This window comes from Excalfactoria chinensis, chromosome 12 (assembly GCF_039878825.1).
Source record: "Excalfactoria chinensis isolate bCotChi1 chromosome 12, bCotChi1.hap2, whole genome shotgun sequence".
NCBI classification, from domain to species: domain Eukaryota; kingdom Metazoa; phylum Chordata; class Aves; order Galliformes; family Phasianidae; genus Excalfactoria; species Excalfactoria chinensis.
Genome location: NC_092836.1, coordinates 2,677,614 through 2,698,152, shown reverse-complemented (window position 1 = coordinate 2,698,152; position 20,539 = coordinate 2,677,614). Strand labels below are relative to the sequence as shown.

At 41.1% G+C, this 20,539-nt stretch overlaps 1 protein-coding gene across 18 annotated transcripts in view; it reads left to right on the top strand.

Moving 5' to 3' along the window:
• The window catches only part of CHL1 (cell adhesion molecule L1 like), a 112,878-nt gene that overhangs the window by 64,615 nt on the left and 27,724 nt on the right, over positions 1 to 20,539 (top strand). For 12 of the 18 annotated variants that reach the window (XR_011905111.1, XM_072347231.1, XM_072347242.1 and 9 more), the window contains 7 exons: positions 1,646 to 1,751; positions 2,420 to 2,610; positions 9,259 to 9,381; positions 10,385 to 10,555; positions 12,092 to 12,139; positions 13,979 to 14,099; positions 16,422 to 16,606. Coding sequence is in view for 16 of the 18 variants with exons in the window: in XM_072347231.1 (XP_072203332.1) it covers positions 1,646 to 1,751; positions 2,420 to 2,610; positions 9,259 to 9,381; positions 10,385 to 10,555; positions 12,092 to 12,139; positions 13,979 to 14,099; positions 16,422 to 16,606 (945 nt within the window). In the remaining 2 variants the exon portion in view is untranslated. The remainder of the gene's footprint in view (positions 1 to 1,645; positions 1,752 to 2,419; positions 2,611 to 9,258; positions 9,382 to 10,384; positions 10,556 to 12,091; positions 12,140 to 13,978; positions 14,100 to 16,421; positions 16,607 to 20,539) is intronic. The other 6 variants (XR_011905112.1, XM_072347237.1, XM_072347238.1 and 3 more) reach the window with 1 other exon arrangement.

The window sequence follows — 20,539 nt, the reverse complement described above, 5'->3', positions numbered from 1 at the left end:
ACTGAACACTTCGCTGTTTTGTTTTGGCATGCTTGCTTTTATTTGTTTTCTTCCCTCTTTTTCCCTTCCCCCGAAGATAAAAGTATTAAATCCTACTTTCAGTTGTTCCGTTTTGAATTTAATTCTGCCGGAACATGGCCTTTGGGAAATTAAGAAGTGATAAAAATGTGAGGCACTTTGTTTAGACTTGTTTGGATGCAGCAGTAAACTTGTCTAATAACATCTACCTGATGTTCAAGATCCAAAACGCTGCTTAGCTCTGAGGGTTCAGATCTGTCCTTCACTTAGATCCCTTATTTTGGCTCTGAATCTCCCTGAAGCTTCTTTGATGTACATGAAACTGTATTTACGTGTTTCCAACCTGCTGTCTCGCCTGGAGAAGGAGCAGGTGTATGTCTCGGGATGCACATTAATACTTAGAGAAGAACTTCCTATGCCTCACACCCCACCCTGGGGAGCACAAGCTCTATCAGTCTGGCTGGGATGTTCAAACTGCCTGTTCTACATGGTTGGTGTGCATTCAGTATGTGTGAAATTTGAGATGAGGCCCATGTGGGACAACCCAGTGGTTGGCAGTGGACTCCACTGCCTGGGTGACCAAGAAGATTACACAGTACAGTTTGCTTTCTGAGGATGAAGCAAAACAAAATTCAGCTATATTGGGTTTTGAATGAATTATCCTGATGGAAAAAGAACTGTAGGGTCTCAGCAGGCTTTTGAGTGCAGCAGCATTGGAGCAAGTCGTTGGTTGGCGTTGTGGGTACCTGCTATGAACAGTCCTGGTTGCAGAGGAGAAGGTGATTAAGCAGGATTTTAGCATGTTTTCCTACAGCAACCTGAACTTGTTTATCAGTGAAGGGGATGGAAGTAACTCCCGGTGCATAAGAAGGACTTGTGTTGTGCAGAAGCAGAGCTGGGACTGCAAAGTGCAGGCCAAACTCTCTGGGCAACCACTGCCTTTAAGTACCTACACAGGGGAGTCATCCAGCCCTTAATGTGCTTTAATGAAGGTCATTATGCTTTAATAAAAAGGAATTATGTCTGATCAGTGAAGCTGGTGGGCCTGGAATTGCTTAGCTTTGAGACCATATGGTATGGTATCATACCACAGTTTGCTTCAACTTTTAGCTTCCCGGACTTAGTAGAGAAACCAAAGATGATGTTAATTTTCTTTCTGTCTGCTTATAAGGATGTGATGATCCCGTTGTCCCCAGCTACATGGCAGGGCATATCTTTCCTTCTGTGGCTTTGTTACACTGATATTTGCAATGCTTTCAATTCCCTTAGGAAATAAACAAATAGTGAAAAATCATTGTGTGTTTGTGTGTCTGCTTGTGGCATTTCTGCCCTGGAGGGTGCATTTTCATCTTTGCAGCTAATGGTTTTCCTCATAATTTTACCCAGAATGAAGACAGAAGTTTGTGACTGTGTATATTTCAGTCTGTGAGTCTATAGACACATACAGATTTGGGGAGTAAAGTGTTGTCGATGTTGGGAGGGTGATAATAATCATCCCTTATTTAAGGCAAGCCTCACAGTTTGCAGCAGTGAGGTAATCCTGACATTGTCTTGTTGAAAGAAAGGCCCTGAGCTGAGCACAGCTATGCTTGAAAGAGGATTTAATCTGCTGTCTCTTTGTGTTCAGTTGCACAGCTTCCAACCATCACGGAGCAATCTGAAACCCAGGTTGCCTACCCTTTTGACGAGAACTTTACAATTAAATGTGAAGCCAGTGGAAACCCGCAGCCCACGTAAGTACTGCTTTCATCTGGAGAAGCGAGCAGAAATTGAGTTTACTTCTATCCTTTGCCAAACATTGTTCCTTTTTTGAGGAGGAAAGGAATAGCAGGTGTTGAGGAACCTGCTCAGAATTGTGAGGCGAGGTTAAGCTTTGTGTTTCCACTTAAACCATTCAGCTTCTGCTGTTTGAAATCCCTTGCTCTCGTTGCGAATAGATAGCAATGTGCCTTTTTTCTCACTGGGGGAGGTTTCATTTCTGAGTAGAGCCTGCTCATGTTCTCCTGGGTTCTGTGGTGGTACCTCTTGTAGAGCTCATATAGATCCCTGCCATGAGTCCCAGTTGTCTTGCAAAACACAGCTTTTTGTTGTTGTTTTGGAGATCTATAATTCCTTCCGGTCTGTGGCTCTTGCTTTCAAAGGTGGCATCTCTCATTTATTGTCCTTTTGTCAAGCGCTCTGTTCTTATTCTGTGTCACAGTCAGTTGTCCAAAAGTGAATTGTCCAATAGCAGGCACACCCAATAGCTAGCATGAATTATAGCAGCATGACGTCCACCTCCTTTTATGTAATTTTGTTTTTCTTTTGGTTTGATATTGCAGTGTTGGAACCATGATTTGCACTGTTTTTTGCACTCCCTATGCTGCGGCCCTTCCTTTGTAACTGTTGTTTTATTTTTCAGTTTCAACTGGACGAAGGATGGAAAACCGTTTGATCTGTTATCGGATCCCAGGATAATCACACGTAACAACTCTGGGACGTTTGTGATTCAGAACCATGGAATCATCGCTGGTTTTCAAGGGAAATATCGTTGCTACGCATCCAATGTGCTGGGAACTGCCATGTCAAAAGAAATTGAACTCATAGTTCCAAGTAAGAGCTTTTGCTTCGCTTTCATTATCCTTCACGTAAAAAAAGCAAACAACTTTGGAAATCAGGAGGGAAATATGGTTAGAAATATGGTCTGTTGTGGACGGTGCGGTGTTTGTGAGTCAGTGGATGCCTAAAAGAAAACTTTGTAGCCTCTGAACTGATTTTATTTCATTCCAATTTTTGAGACCAGAAATCTGAACAAGAAAATCTGAGTGCAGGTATTCAATCCACACCATTCATCTTACAGGTTTCCAAGTGATGCCCCTCACTGTCTTTACTTAATACAAATACAATGGGGTAAATCACACATCTGTTTTCCCAGATAAAATTAGTTTGGAAAACAGTTATTGTTCACTTCTGCTTTCTGAGCTACAGTTTGCCTCGAGAGGTTGGGCTAGTGGATAAATTAATATAAACTTTCCAGTAACCACCCCAGGAGAACCGAATGTTCATAAAACCCATCAGGATTCTTTTCTGATTTGTATTTGCTTAAAGCCTCTGCTTTCTCTTGTGATGCTTGCAGTTCTAATACTTTGCTCTTTCTGTGAGGAAGAAAGCAGAGCTGTTGATGATAATTGCTGCATGATAAAATTCTCTGCCTAATCTGGACAAAAATAATTGGTTTGTGAACAGATACCAGCACATTATTAACATATTAAAATGCTTGGAGAGGGAAAACAAATAGCAGAAAGGAAGGGGGGGTGGGGTGGAGGTAAGACAGTTTACAAGCAATAGTGCTAGAAATATTTGGAAAATTAACAATGTAGTGGGCAATGAATAGAAAGGTGTTGTCAGTGAAAACAAAGTTGGTTTGAATCTAATCAGGCTGGGAAAATTAAAGATATATATAAGGGGGGGAAACTTTAACTCAAAAGTTTTTATCAAATACATTTCCATGAGTCTTGATTCTTAATTCTAACACGAGAAAGGAAAAACTTTCCAAATGTTTATTGGAAGATAAACGCTACTTAGAGTCAGAAGACTCTTAAGTCTCATACATAAGATGTATTCCAGCCTGGTTACCATGACTGAGTGCCCAGAAACAGGGAAGACAGCATGGTCTCCATCGCAGAGCATGGAATGTGAAGGCAGGGAGGATGGGAGAAACAGCAGCTTATTGTTATGAAACAGCAAGCAATGCAACTGTTTGGAAGCTCAAGGGGCAGTGATCCAGTCAACCATAAATTTGTTAGCCTGGTGTCGGTAGCACTCAGAGTTTGGTATAAATACTTACGGGAAGAATATTAAAGTTCTGGAGTTGAATGGAGAACGAGCTCAAAATGGTAGTTATGAAGATTATTGATCACAGAAATGAGTACTTCTGTCGTTAGCACAGAGGAAGGCAGAGGGAAAATTAGGTGGCTTTCAGGACTGGGGTTGTGGAGATGGATGAAATTTACTAGTAAAGCTTGAGGTCATCTAGGTGGGCATTGGCCAGGAGGGTGTTCCTGAAATGGTTTCATATCGGAAGTTTGAGTACTTGTAGTTTGAGAGTAATGGAGGGTGAGGCAATATTGGTCATAAATTCAGCATAGGGAAACATGAAATTAGAAGAGGAAAATTTGAGTACCCTCTATATAAGAGCAGGGCATTTACTTTAATTCATATACTTCTGCCTCTGTTACTTTCATTTAACTGTATAAAGTAGATGCTGCCAATTAAATCAGGATTCAGGGAGCACAGAAGACACCTTTCATTTTCTGAAGCGCTGGATAGTCTACAGCTCTGCACAAATGAAAGAGATCTGCTGGTGCACAGAACTGCTGTAAATTAGGCAATCAGACACAGAAGAGTTTGGGATAAATTACCTCTATTCACCCACAAGTTTTGAAGCAGTGACTGGTACATATGAGATCACTACGTGCATTCATGATAATGATGCAGAGGTGGCAGTGCTTTGCCAGCTGTATTCAAGTAAAATGTAAGCTGCTTGGCAAGTCACTGTGCCAGTGAAGTAAAGAAGAAAACAGCAAGACAGACCAGGGTGGGTTTTTGTTTTCATAAATTAAATTTCCATTGTATAGAAGTATAATACCAGGTCTGTAAGGAAAGCAAGGTTGCTGCTGAAAAGGAGAACAAAAGAGTGTTTACTCAGAGTAGTCATTCCAGGAAAGCATTAGCAATGTCAGGAGGAATGATTGTTAAATGTCACTTGCATAATGAAAATACCCCACCTCCTCTATATGTGATGACATTAAGGAGGGACAGGAAGAATTGCCTCTCAGAATAATCTGCATTTTTGTATCATTTACAAAGTCTAGATTCTTACAACATACATGCAAAATGAAGATGGATGTAGTGGTAAGAACACAGACCTCAGTTCCTTTCCTCCTGTATTCAGGGAATCTATTGCTTGAACTACTGAGCAGGCCCAGTGCCAGAAGAAGGAAAAGAAGCAGGGTTTAAACTTCTTTAATTAACTGTAGTGTAAAAGACTCTTCATGGCAAACAGTTAAAATTTATGTTCAGTATTTCTAAAGCCTTTGCTCTAAAAGACCAAAGATCTGAGGATGGAAACATAGCCTAGACATAAAATTGTCTCCTTGAGAGACAATTGTTTCTTTGAGAGTGAGGGGGCTGACATCCCCGGACTTCCTGACAGTCAGACTTCCTAACTTCTTCAATGTAATGAAGCAATTAAACAAAATCCATTACAAAAGCAGATAGCATCTCATGAACAGTTCAAAGGTTGCAATGGAAATTACAGATTTAACTACTGCATTTACAGCGTGGACTAGAATAGCAGTGGATGCACTGAGCTGAGTACAGGAGGCTGCTCTAGCTGTACTCACGTGGCTGGTGATTTTAAGTGATGTTTAAGATTCTTTGATGCGTTATGCTGTACACATGTATAGCAAATTGCTTAGCTGCTAATCAAAGCATCTGTTGAGCTGGGAATGTCAGAATTTTATTGATTATTGCTATTTTTCATTACCCATGATTTTGTTGTATCCGTGATACAACTGTACATCCAGGAGAAAGTTACATAAGCAGACCTACTGCATAGTGAGAATGTCCTCCAATGGTTTCTCAAAATATATATTAATTACTGACAATATAATGAATCGGTTCCCATTTTAAACCAGTTACTGATAGGAACCAGGCACAGTGGTACCAAGGACTTCTACAGCTACTTGCAGAAACCTTTTGCCTTCAGTTTGATTCCTCAGTGCTTTTCCCAGGAGCACGTAAAACACCAAGCTAAATGCACTCCATTCTCTATCTGGTATAAATGTGTGTCCTCAGTATGGTTGTAATTGTACAAAGTCATTACAGCTGTTAGCAGTATGACAGAAACTAAGCCATAGGACAAAGTGTGCTAATAAGTGTCTGAGTAAACCTGCAGCAGTCCTGCTTGCACCAGAGTGCCGAGAGTCAGGTTGCTAAATTTCTGTATACAGCTGAACTTGAATTAACATTTTATATTTGCTTTTCATGTCCCTACTGCATTTCCTGAGCAGATAAGTAATAGGGACAGACCCAGTCTCTGTTCCGAAATTTCTCTCAGCCAGCCTAATTGTCACTGGTATTTCAGCCTAATCTCAAGTACAGTTAGGTCATTAAACTTTGAGTCACCCCGGGGATTAAAGAGAGACTGGTTCCTTATACAGATTACTCTGGAAACTGATAATCTTCCATTTCCCTGGTTTATACACAGCCACAGCACTGTGATTCTGGTTTTTGAGTGCTGTCCATCATTCAAGATACAGCCTTGGCAGGAAATAATACTTTGGCAATGAAGTCTTTCCCAATACTGTTTGGAGAGCTTTATATATCAATGTGGGCTTTTAGAAGATGGTTCCATAACTGAAGTCAGGTGTGCAGTTTGTCATCTTCCCTGTGGCTAATACACACCTTGGTTGCCTGCGATGTGAGTGTTCACCCCTATCCCCCTGGATGGTACTTCAGCAAGCCTTTCTCATGGCCATTAGATGACATTTCTCCCCTGTGTTATGGATATGTGAATTGTAGCACTTGGAGCTATGCTGGGTTCTCTGGCCTCTCTCATTATCTCTTCATGAGGGGAATCACATGTAGGGCTGGTATCATAGTTTTAGTGGTATTGCTGCAAGGAGATCAGTTTGTTGTGAATTTTACAATGTCCATGTGCTGCATTGATAAATTCCATCCTGTGTAATTTTTGTGACACAACTAATCATCTGCAATACTTTCTGGCTTAATTTGGTTGTGTAGTTTCTGAGATCAGCCACAAATCAGTAGCGACCGATTCTGGAACATTCACTAATTAAAACAGAGAAGCAGCACAGGGAGAAAAAAAAACATCAGACATTTCTTCCATGTATGTACTGAAAACTTATGTGCAAGAGCCAAAGCCTAACGTGATATTAGCTTCTGAGCATTAATAAATCTCCTTTCAGAAGCAATCATTTTTCTAGTCTTTGAGACCGATGGGGCTCCAGCAAGTAAATATATTTGTCAGGAGATTTGACTCTGGAATTTGTTACGAAAATTGAATTTTCCTCTCTTGCAAAACTTGAAGGGTTTGAAGCACTCCCAGTTACGCATTGAGGGAACATTGAAGTTTTGAACAAAGTGAAATGAAACAGTGTAGACAACCCCAGGAGCCTCAAACACCTCATTGTTCAAGTATGTTTTAAAGTTATACAAGACATTGGGGTTCACAGTGCTGCTTCCCCCTGTGGGGATCAAAAGTGGACATCTGGGCCTGTGCTGAAAGGAATGTCTGCGCTGCCAGCTATTGACTCCAAGATGGTGATTTTTTCACTGTTTCCTGGTGGGAATTGATATCTTTTTGTATAATTAGGTAATTATTGGCTACAGAAGCTGATTGGAAAGGCCAGTGATTATGGCACCCAACTGGGGTATTGGAGACCCAGATTTTATTGCTGTGCCAAATGAGGCAGAAAATGGCTTTGAACAAAAGTTTCCCATGCCATAGATGAGCAATCTCACTATTGGTCTATTTGCTGACCTCCCGATTTTGTTGACTTAGTCAGAACTCCCTTATCCTTCACCTGATCCAGCACTCTTAGCATTATTGAGTCATGTGCTTTTGGGAAAAGTAAGCAAGCTTTAGGTCAACAAATCAGCTTTTCCCCACTGAAAAATATTTTCCCTCTCTAGCAGTCAATAGATGCTCTTTCCAGGGTTTGAAGTGTATTGATTATTGAATGTATTGGATTCAACATATAGTTCCCTCCCTTACTTGAAATGCCACCTACAGAGTGGGTGATGCTCATTAGATCCGTGTTGTCCTCCCTAATAATGTTTATTTGTATTAATAACGCTTTTGAAGATTAAAAAATAAAGAATCTATGACCACTTTGCCCTCAGGCAATCAGCACTGTATTGATTGCTTCTTTTTGCGTCCACTGATACTACAATGAATGCAAACTCCAGTATTTCTCAACCTTCTTTTCAGTTTGAATCCTGCTATGTGACACTGCAGCTGTCTTGCAGTGCCACCGGACTGCTGACATATTAAATTGTTTATTTGCTACCAGAGTGCCTTCTCATGCCTTGAACACCAGGATGGCAGTACTTGCTGTGCCAGTCTGGCCCTGCACAGCCAGGATGCTTTCATTCCATAGCTATTTAATTGCTGTTAATTTTAATGTTTAATGAAGTTGCCTGAACTGAAACTTCCATGAGTTTGAACTTGCCTGAAATCAGAAGAGTGTCCGCCCTGAAACTGTCTTAGTTAAATTCATTTAAGGAGTGGTTACATTTTGCAGACTAATTTCTTCACAGTAATCTCTGAGCTTCAGTCTTCCAGTGCTTGCTTTGGGGTGGGTTCCAGCCCAGCTTGACTTCCTCTCTACTTGGATGTGCTCCAGTTGCATTTTAGGCTGCTGATACTGTCCAGGTTGATCTCTGCCAAGCATCGTTCAGACTTTAAGCAGTCTGCTGACTCCCTTGGCGATTGATCCAAGTCCTTGATCTGTTAATTATTTAACATATATTTAAGCCCAAATAATGCTTAACGTGTGCACCTCTGGTGTGTTCTCTTGTGCCAAGCCTGTCACTGCATCCCAAAGGACAAGCTTGCTGAGAAACCCTGCAGATCAGCACAGCAGAGGTTTTACACCTGAGGGCATGTGAAAGCAATATTGTCTTTACATAACACTTCTGCTTCATCTTGTTCTGGAGATAGATAAGTTGGGATGACTCCAAGCACAAGGCAGAATAGCTGTCTGATGTCTGTCCTCACCTGCACTGGCTTGCAGTGGCTCCTTGGGAACTGCTGTTTAGCCAAAGACTTCCCAAAAGAGCCTTTACTCCCAGATTGATTTCTGATCTCCAGAGATCTGTTACAACCCTGTCCTCTGTGCCCATGTTAGAATTCCATTTCAGTTATCTGTCTCTTTGTACTGTGTGTCAGGGACTAGTCAAATAAATGGCAGCATTTGAAAATAAATGCACTAAAATAATTCTTCAGCAGAGCTCACGGGCAGCACAGACAAATCACTTAATAAATGAACAAAACTAGCCAAAATGTCTTGCTCTTAATAAAATGCTTTGTTACCCTGTATCACTTGGTAAAAAACAGGAATGCCTAAAGGCAGAGAATGCAAATGGTGATATTAAGGTAAATATTTTATTGGGAACTAAGGGGAAAATTTCCAAGGGTAGCAGTAAAACAGGAGCTTCTTTGCTTTTGCACAGGTGTGCCAAAATTCCCTAAGGAAAAGATTGAGCCCCTTGACGTGGAGCACGGTGATTCTGTGATCTTGCACTGTAACCCCCCTAAAGGGATCCCACCTTTGCATATCTATTGGATGAATATTGGTAAGTAAGTAACTTGCACATGCTTCACGTGAGAAGACTCAATACATTTGTCTTCCAAAGCTGGTTCATAACAGTTTTCTAACTGATGAGAGTGGTAATTCTGCAGGTGTCTGGGGAAAAGATCTGGATATTGATAAATAAATGTTAAGAAATTGAGAAATGGGATATACTGATGTCTTTATATAGAGCAAGCAAATTGTAGAGTACACTGACCGAATGTATTATTAACTGTTATATGGCAAAGCTTAAATATCAGTAAGTACATCTACCAGTAAGGAAGGCTGCTGCATGTACAGTAGAGAAAATAAAATGTATTAAGTCTATCATAACTGTTTTCCTCTCATGAATCAACCATTAGTTTATGCTGATATTAACAAAAACAACTTCAGTGTCAGGTATGCATAATTACCTCTTAGTTTCAACATGATTTTTATTGTTGTTGCATTCTTCAGTGTTGCTTTCACATTTGTATTCTGTAGGGTTTTCTGGCCATTGAGAAGCACAATAGCACTGTGACGTGAAGGGTTTGTTTCTGATGTTGGCCAAGTTCTTGCAGAGACAGGGTGCCAGATTAAACCTCTGATCTTATGAGGCAGCCTCTCTACTCCTGACATACATACTTAGCACAGGTCTGCATTTGGCTGGATCAAGAATGAGACAGTACAGCCTCACCAGTCCATACTAATGCTGCCCTGCTCTAATCTGTAATTACAGAAGAGCAAAGTGGTCAGGAGATTGGCACGTATGCAAATAGTGACCTCCATACCAGCATTACAGGCCTTTGAGTTGGGGAGTGGTGTTGGAGGACATTTCCTCAGGCTGAGAAGGGACAATTCTGTATGCTGAGTATTGGTGAATAACCCACGGGTTGTTCTGAGCCTTCTGCCTCTTTCGCATCAATGTTCTGTATCTGGAAGCAAACACATGACAGCAGAGCATTGGTAGTCGTATTGGTGAAGCAGCTCAGTATCATTACCATATCATAATTATTTTTTCTTGCTAGATTTGCAGCACATTCCTCAAGATGAAAGGGTCTCCATGAGCCTTAAGGGAGATCTCTACTTTGCAAATGTGGAAGAAAATGACAGCCGAAGTGATTATTGTTGCTTCGCAGCGTTTCCAAAACTGAGGACAATTGTACAGAAAATGCCAATGACGCTGAAGGTTTCCCGTTGTAAGTTTGTTTGTGGATGTGTTGTTTCTTGCTTACTGTTGTTTTCCTTTTTTGACTCCTTAGACATCAGTGAATGCAGATGTAAGCCACAAAACCCCCAGGTGCAGCAGTTGGGCCCCCAGAGTACCCTGCTCTGTCTCCTGCTCTCCCTTGAAAGGTGGTGAAGCAGGAGGGAAACCTGCTTCTCTGATGGTCCCTGATGGGACTTGCCTGGAATTCGAGGATTTTGCTGTCTCCACATCACTGTGCCCTGTTAGTTGGTCTGGGTGCAGCTGTGGGGCTGGGGAGGACAGCACTCAGGGACAGGGCTGCAGGCTTAGCCCTGCTGGTGGCCCTGGAGGCCTCTGTGCCTTTGCTTTCTTGGAAATGGAGGCACAACTGTCCCTCCCCTCTTCTCTAAGATGAAATGGGCTGCTGCTCAGTAGCAAGAGCTATAGGCCCAGCTTTCAACCTCTGCAACAGTGATGGCTGCAGAATGACAACACGTGCTGCCTGTGCATTGCAGGCTGGAAGCAAAATGGTCCCTTTTCAGGCTGTCACAGGGACACATGGGGCATTAACATTTTCCTTGTGAAATGTTGTGCAGGGAGCAGTGTCAAAGTGTTTTGCAGAACACTAGAAGCTTTTCAGGACATGCTGTCAGCTCTGCTAAAAGAATAAGGCCTCGCAGAAGCCAGTGGAGATGAGGCAGCTTACAGCAGCTGGAGAGCCATCCTGTTTTGCTTGAATCTCTTCTGGCTGTAATGAATTCAGTTAAGGGTTGCAGCAAGAGCTGAAGCTGTCCGTGCCCTTAATATCAGTTTTCTGTTTCATTAATGTTTCTGACCTTTTGGGCTTATGTAGCCCAGAAAGCCAAGGAAATTTTTCTTTGTGAATGAAAGCCTAATATTAAATATATGATTTTGAGAGTTTCTTGTTAGGATTAAAAAAAAAAAAAAAAAAAAAAAAAGAAAGGAAAAAAGATAAATGATTAATACTGGGTTTGTGTATCTTAATACTTGCTTAATCTGTATCTTGGGATAATAGTTGTGAGATAAATAGCAAAATGCTATAGCGGTTATCCATAGCATTCATAATGTGTCCAGCCCCACAGCCGTGCACATGCAGATTAGAGAAAATGGGGCAGTGTTTGTTTCTGGGTCTCTGAAAGAAAAGCTTTGGTGTGTGCATGCCTGCTGTTGGAGACCTGAGTCTGAGTGCAAGTGTAGATGTGAGGTGTGTGCATTCACGTGGTTCTGTCCTATCAGCTGGTCACTACTTGCTCTTCTCTATGCCACGTTGGTTATATCACCATGAAGCATTTTGCAGAATATCGCACATATGTAAAGGATTGTCTTTATTTTTCAGAAATTCATTGCTCATCTGTTGATTTATGTCATCTTTTGTTTCTTTTTTTTTCTTCCATGGCAGAAATTTACTGGGAGGAAGGGGGGGCAAGGGGGAGGACATTGTTTTGTTTTGGTTGGTTTGTTCTTTCTTTTCGTTCTGTATCAACTGTGCACGTTTGTATTTGGTTGTCACTTTTGTTTATTTCAGTTAAGCATGCTAATGACTCAGGTTCACCTAATGCTGCGGTTACTAAGGGTGAGTTGAACGCATCTGTTATTTAGCCTTTACACCGAGAATCTACCAGCTGAAATGAGATGTGAGCTGCTGCTTGGGAGGAAGAAAAGGGGGAAAAAAAACAACCTCACAAAAGGCTTTTTATTGCAATGGGATGGATTTAAGTGGTCCGTGGAGCTCAATTTGCTCATCTTGTACTTTTTGACAGAAGTCTGAAGGGTTTTTAACAAAGAGGTAGTTTTCTCTTATTCAAGAAAGAAATATTCACATCTCAGGCTGTAATGTAAGTAAGGAGTCAGGCAGTGTTATCGGTTCAGAGCAGGAGTCGGAGCATGGCGCTCTGTGTCTTCCTCTGGTGGTGAAGGAGACACTGGCATTAAGCTGCTGTGGTTTGAAACTAGGAATCCATGTCTAACAGGTCACCCCGGGGCTGCATTATTCCAGGGTGAGCTTAAGGTGTGGATTTGCAGAGCTTTAGTTGCTCTGTTAATTGCGCACATCTGTAGCTATTCGCAGGGTGAACGTGAGATGGTTCACTTTGGCTTTGTTGTGCTGTTTGATATTCACCACAGGTAAGCACTCCAACAAAGCACTTCTCATCTTGAGGATTCACCTCTTCCCTTGTTTTGTGCTCACTTCTTTATGGAGTCATATCCCGAAAATGCTCTGTAATTTATGCTGGCAATGTGGATAGCTCAGAAGGCAGCGGGTGCCTATTCCTGCACTTCTCCAACCTGCTATTTAAACAAACAAATACCTAAAAATGAGTGTCTCCATTTTCATGTGTAGCTTTAGAAGCCAATTTGTTTGGTTAAATTGCTTCTGAGAGCCTCTGTTTTTCAAGATGGCAAATCTGAAAGTCCTGAAACACCTCATTCTACTGAACGAGCACTGGAGCTTTTGAAATACTCTGTATTTCAAGGTGGAGTAGCTCAAAGCGTGCTGATCAGTCTTCAGGACTTGCCACAAGGAGGCTGTCAGCATGAGCAGAAAAGGCAAGGCTTGTGTGCAGTGCTTTGATGGAGGAATGCATGCCTGCCTATGGCAGCAGGAAGGCAGGTGGAAAACACGTGAGCATGTCCAGAGACACCAAAGTGTTTTGCTGCAGCTCTGAGCACTTGTGACACAGGTTTGAAAAGATAAATAAAATATTTTTCAGAAAGATACATGCAGTATTTCACCAAATCATCCACAAGTGACTATTTTTAAAGAACTAGGACTATTTGGGGACTTTATTCATTACTGTACTAATTGTTATTGTAGTGATAACTGAACAGTCATTTAACTCTGTGCATGTTTCATCATTAAACCATAGTTTAGAGGGCTGGAACAAACGGTCTGTTGAAACCAAATGCAGGTCAATCTTGTTTTATTTAAAGTCTCCTTTACTAATTCTATCTCCATTGCTCTAGATTTAATAATTTCAGCAAGGGTGTTTATGGGGAATATTCAAGTCAGAAAGATGGGTTTCCATCTGAGTTCTAGAAAATGATGGAGAGTCAAAGCGGGAGAAGGGTGCTAAGATGCTGTACCCCAAAAGGAAAATAATTGAAAGATCAACAATTGGCTAACATATATGATAGAAAGGGGCCGGTGCTGGGAAAGCAGGACATGCAGCAATAGGAAGTGGAGCTTCCCTGGTACTGCTGCCTGCTGTTACCACTGTCACTGTTTTCTGACTGTAAGCAGAAGAACAGGATTCTTTCTGCGTTGGTCTTAAACCATATAAAGCAGTAAGAAAACTTAGAAACTGATGTCAGGAGCCTTCAGACTAGTGTAACGTTTGGAACATTATTGGGAGGATAAGAAAGGATACTAAGATTTTGAGTCTAACTTAAATATTTTTTTTTTCTATTTTAGCAAATTTTATTAAAGAAAGAAAACCCAAACTGCTGATCCCTCCTGAATCTGCTGGCAGCAGCTCATCAGTCACTGTTATCAAGGGAGGTGTCCTGCAACTGGAGTGTATTGCTGAAGGGCTGTGAGTAATGCACAATAATGCACAGATTTAATCACCTTTTGAAACAGACTTGAGGAGAGAAAGCACTATATTAAATATCATTCTGTTATGAGTGTATGTATATGCCTGTTTAATTTTAAATTGAGACTTATACAGTGTTTCCCTAGAGCAAGTGTACTCCTTGTAAAGCGGCACAGAGCTCTGGCAGCTCCAGTCATGGCTCTGGCTGTACTAAGCATGGCAGAATATCTCAGTGGGGATATGCTCACTGTAATAATACAGGGGAGCGGTTCAAGCAGACAGAATGTGCTGGGAAAGGAGATCAGAGCAATTTTATTTCTTATTGTAATCAACAGGACAAAATAAGGTAAGTAAAGAAAGGGAACAGTGCTCATTTAAGGGTGGTCCTCAAGATGAAGTTGTGAATATCTCTCTGGGCCTGGTTTCTGCAGTCATAGCTCAGAGCAGAAACAAGCTCCACTTTGCCCTTGGTCCAGCTTTCTGATTTTACTGACCGCTTGCAGATTCAGTAGTCTGACCCAAAAGTGATACCACCAGAGGAACTGGTAGAGAGAAAATCTCTGCCATCACTAAACCACAATGAAAACACAGTTGCTTCTGGTTTATTTGTGATAGGGCTTTTTATTGAACGGAGACTTAAATCATTGTGTTCTCATGGTCTTTTGTGGGGCTGCAGGTCTGTGGATGCACACTATGGTTAGCAGGCTGATAACTCATATTAAAGGCCGTGCAATTAATCCTCCCTATAAAATTCCAAAATCAGGATATTTATCTGCCTGAACAAACATGTTTGGGGCATTTTGCTTTTTCCGTGTGGACTTGAAAGGGCATCGCTCATTTGAGTTGGCCAGATTATATTTCTGCAGTTGGTTGCCATCTTTTGAGAGGTGGTGAATTGCTTGTCTCGGTTGGGTTTGCTCCAGCTATCTGCAGTGAGCTTTAGTTCCCTCTTGCAGCACTTTGTTGTCTGATTCACTGCACATCAAACTAATTCGCAGGCCACGAATCCATAGCTGTGAGTTTATAGTGTTGTCAAGGTACTGAGCAGACAAATCACCTCAGAAATACACAAATACGAATTTTCATGTGCAGGAACTGATAATACCATGTACAGAAGGAGAAAGGGGGAGGGGGAGGGGAAAGGACACCATTTGGCAAATCATGAGAAGAATAAATGTTTTTGTTTCGTTCAAGAATTGCTAGGAAAGTTTTTATTTTTGAAACAAAAAGCTATTTTGTATTTTACTATTCAGTTTTAAAGGATGACGACGTCTCTGCTCAAGAGGAGCTTTATTTCTCCCCTCACGAGTTGTCTTTTCATGACAACGCTTTAAAAACACACCACTTAAGCAAAAATAAAATATTTGCTGAATTCTCCACAGTTTCAGCAGAAAAATGATTAGCTTTACCTATTTCTCTGCCAGTCCATCCAACCAGATGCCCACAAATCAGAGAAGTGGATCAACTGAGCCAAATTTCAAGTAACTAAGACCAGGGGCAGCCAATTGCAAAATAAGGAAATAAGTACATTTACAGTCTGTCATTTCTGAAATCTTATAATCTGAATAACATCAGTGTCGAGAGGGCATTCCCTCAATACAACACTGAGACAACATGGTGCCAGACTTTGGTAGACAAACAAAAAAAAAAAAGAACCCTTGCAGGAAACAGACCATTTGTACTGTTATGCTCGCTGCTCTTGGAAAGCCACATTTCTGTGGTACCTGGGCCTTCAAATAGCTTGTGCCTGGGCATTTTGCCACCATGGCAGATGGACACAAGTGTAAGCAGATATGACAAAGTGTATGGTGTCGAGGTCATGAATCCCAGCTGGGACTGTGCATACAGCAGTCTGTCCTGAATTTCTGTGTCACTGCCACTTGCTTTCTGAAAGAGTAAGGAATGTTTTCAGCCCTCTCCAATATCTGGACATCTTCCTAACCCAGCAGGGCTGAGTGAAGTCACTCCAGTGAAGTCTTTACCTCCTTGTTTGTCCTAGAATGCCCTTTTGGAGTCAGACAAGATGAGTTCCATTCCTTCTGACACAGTTCATGCCAATATTTACAAGGAATGCAGCCTTGTGCCACAGCCTGGGCTTGGCTATGAAGGAGTTATTCATAGGGGTCCTTCAAATCAAGGGACAGTGTTGACTAGAAGTAGTCTATAGTACAGTCTGTACTATTGCTTTGTGTTTTGAAAGAGCTCAAACAGCAGAATACTTATTGCAAGTCATATGCGTGAACTCCAGCAGCTATGCTAACATGAAGCATTACAGCATCTTGGTATTCAACTCAAAATCTGTTTTTTCTTCTTTACTACTAGCCCAACTCCTCATCTAAGCTGGATCAAAGTTACTGGAAACTTGCCCAAGGACAAACCTGTAACAGATAAATTTGGGAAGGTACTGAAGATAGAAAATGTGTCTGCAGCTGATGAAGGAACCTACCAGTGCACAGCAAGCAACCCTGTGGGCAGAGCAAAACATGAATTCCATGTTCATGTGGAAGGTGCGGAGTACATTTTACTGGGGTTTTTATGTTGAACACTGAGAGGTGGTCAGTGGGAAGTAAATTTTGCTAATAAATTGATAATAAACCAGTCATATCAACTTACACTAGCAGGACCAGTCATCTAGATCTGGGAAACTTGCTGAAAGGAGTATTTGTTTATTTTTGGTTAGAATTAACGTGTGATATTTTTCCTAAACCGTGAAGGCCTTACAAAGGAGTACGCAGAATGAACAAATATATGCATAAGTTATAGATCCAATACATTAAGATGCAAGTTAGTCAAGCAGAGGTATTGATAAAGTGTCTTGTGTTAATCTGGAAGTCAGACTAGAGAATGTAATTATTCTACTTGATCATAACAATGTGAATGTGTCTGTATTGGGCCAGATCATGCAGCTCAGTTTTCTTTTTTTAGCTTGCACCAAAGTTAAACGCATATGGTACCACTCCTCTCTTCATTTACAAAATCAAGTTTTCCCCTTACATGATAAATTCTCCCCTTTCACTTGGCACAGCCATGTGTGTCATAGTCTTCTCTCCCTTCCTGGAAGTGAGGCAGAGGAGGATGGCAGAGCATGGCAAGTGTTCAGCTGCGATGGAGGGGAAGTGCTGACTCCTAGAAGTCATTACAGATGGTTTGGAGCATCTCTGCTCTAGCTGAATATTTTAACAATCTGGCTATGATTTTCTTGCCTGTAAAAATTGAATCCTTCAAAGAAATTGCAGGAGCTGCAAAAACTGAAGTACCAGGGAAATAACATTAATTAAGCAGTCCGGATTATTGACCCTCTTTCTCCCCATCTGTAGAGGAAGGAAATCTTCCAGGCAAGTTATTGTTCCTACTCATTAGCAAACAAGTATTTTAAGAAAGAATGAAATATACTCTAAACATTGCAATGTAAAGAATGCTTCTGCAGTTCCTGTTGAGTTTGTTCTCCACTTGTATAACTAACACTGGCTGGTGTCACTAACAGGAATCGTACCTATTAGGACCTCACATGCAGGGTATCATGAGTACAAATAACATTTTATCCTGTAATTTCAAAGCAGAAAATGTCATTAACGTTCATCAGAGATGGGCACGTTCATCATTCTTGCTGCAACTCGCATGTGCGCACTCAAGGGCAAATCTTGAGTTGGGGGAAGTGAGCATTATTAATTTCTGTTGGTTTCTGGGAGGTTTTGCTGACGTAGGGCATCCTCATGCCTGACAGGCAGTTCTCAAGGGATGTATGCGAGGAGAAGAAAATTAAATATGGAAGAAAAATTATCTCAGTTACTAACTGCCAACTATGCTCGATCTAATGCTGATGTATAAATCAAGACTTTGCTATCATTCCTGCACTATGTCGCTTCTTTTGCTCTTCTTTCTGGAATTTTAAGCTCTCAAACCAACACATCAGACTTCTAAAAATCAGTTTGAAGCCACGTTATTTTCGTGCAGCCCTCTTACTAATCCTACAGTACTCCAAGGGCAATGATTCAGGCAACTATTACCAAGCGTATGAAAATATTCAGCCAGCAAATTGACTGAATATTTTAATCTCTCTGCAAGGAAAGATGGAGCCCGGAACATGGAAAGAAGCACAAAAAGCCTTTTATGAGAGAGAGAGCAAACCGAAAAAAATATGTAAAAACAAGCTCTCAAATTATCTTAACTGGGAATGTTTGTTTATTCAATTATTGCTTATAGCCCCCCAAGTCTAACATATATAATCGCAAAGTCTTGCCACTATCACAGTGCCTGATCTAATGATACCTTGATCATGACTGAGCCTTCAAGGCTGTGTTTAATAGAAATAATCATTACAATATAATGATTAATTATCGTAATGATAGAATAGCTAAAGGCTTTCGCAGCTGTATCTTGTAACACTTCCATTACTGAGCCAGAGAAAAATACAATAGGTGAAACTAGCGTGAGGCAGATAGATGCTGGTTGGTTTAGTGAGACTCAAGCTGTAGTTCTCCCTGTTTCACAGGGAAGCTGTTTCAGCTGGGATGCAGACCCCAAGGTGATAACTGAATCTGAAGATTATAGCCCTAAAGTGGAATGCATTGCCAGACCTTGGGAAGAGGCAAGGAGAATTTGAAATGGTCTTGACAAATGGGGAAAATGGTTGGGAATAAAAAGGTTGGGCTTTACTAAGCACCACGTGCAAAGTAATTCTCATCAGGCAGCAGTAATTGGCTTCATAACACAGGATGGAAGATGTCTGCTTAGGCTGGTCTGGAAGATATACTGGTTTACAATCTGAACTCTGCTTAGAAATAGTGCTTTTGCAGAAGAAGAATAAAACACCCTATGTGTTGTAGGTACAGAGGATCTTGTTTTTTTTGCACAAGAATGGGCTCGATTACTATTTTAGATCTTTTGTGTTTTCAGACCTATTGCAATTTTCATTATATTCATATAGAAAGTATAAATCTGTTGATTAGGTGGACCACATTTATAACTCTTACCTGTAAGGATATATTATGCAGTGAAACATTTGACACGCTATTTTATTTGTGCAGATTAACAATTTGATTGTCCAACCACTGGTTACTGCAGTTGTTAAAGTGTAAGAGTGTATTTTGTTATTATTACCTTTTATGTACTTATAAGTGGTATAGCATATCAGCCACAAAGAAGAGAAGTTCTTCAGCCTTTCTGTGAAATTACATTTCATACTTGACAAAATCTCATTGACTGAAACTTCACAGTTGCATCACTTCCTTGGGGCAACCACAGCAATTGCCGAGCTGAGAAAGGAAAGCAGCAGTGGAATATATCTGCAGTTGACTTTCAAAAGTAAATGGACAGCTGAAATTAGGAAGTGTGCTTTATATGTAGGCTTTGCCTGGAGTCTGACCTCCTCCAAAACAATGAAGCATCCTGTTGCAAGTAATCTGTTTGTGGTGGACACAGTGAAGGGTAAAAATCATCAGGAGTGTTACCTCCTTTTCACCTCCATGCCTTTGACCTATTTTTTTCTGATGGAAAGCATAAAGAGTAGGAGAGGGAGGAAAAAAAAGAGATGTGCAAAACCAAAAATGTTCTGCTGCATGTATATATATATTTTTTTTTCCTGGAGTCAAATATAAGGAAGCATAACAAGTATAGTTGTGTGTGCTGTGCTGCAGGAGGGCAACCAGCACTACAGAAAGAAGAAACCTGTACTGTGAATGGAATGCAAAACATAAGCCTTGGTGTCTTAAATTGTACTTAGTTTTTTTTTAGCTGTTGCTGAACAGCACCTCTTCATGGGTGCTCTGCAGTAGAAATGGCAGAGCTTGTGTCTCTGTTTATCACAGATCAGGGGTATTTTATTAATATCTCTGTGAGAATGTGAGCAATGACGCTGTTTTAGTATATCACACTGATAGCATCTGGAGATGTAGTACCAGACAACAGCACTGTTAATCTTCAAAGCATTTTATGAGCATTAACTAATGAATCCTCGTGCTTCCCATACGTTAGCTCATCTTTTTCAAATAGGGAAGGAGGGATGGAAGTGTCCAGGGATCAGCTCAGGGCCAGCAGAAGAGAGGTAGCATCAGGTCTAGAATTAAAACTTGGAGCTTTGCTGCTTCTCAGGGAGAGGTAATGACAAATGCGAGGCTGTATTTTGGATCAAGGCCATCCTCTGCAGTGTGGGCAGGCTCAACACATTTGGTTTGTAGATAACAGAAAGCTTTCATCAGATTAATGCATTATTTTTTTTCTCTCAGTTCCCTTCCCTCCCTTATGGTTGTTCCTTTCTCTAATGAGATCTGGATATCTGATGCTCGGAGGTTGTTCTGCAAAAGACAGAGCCGTCCTGGTTTAACTGGCAGTTCTGGGAAGAGAGGGTATAGGGAATACAGCAGCCAACTGCTGCTCCTCTACCTCCACCCTGTGGGCAACTGCTCCTCATTCCATGCCTCAGCATGCTCTAACATGCTACG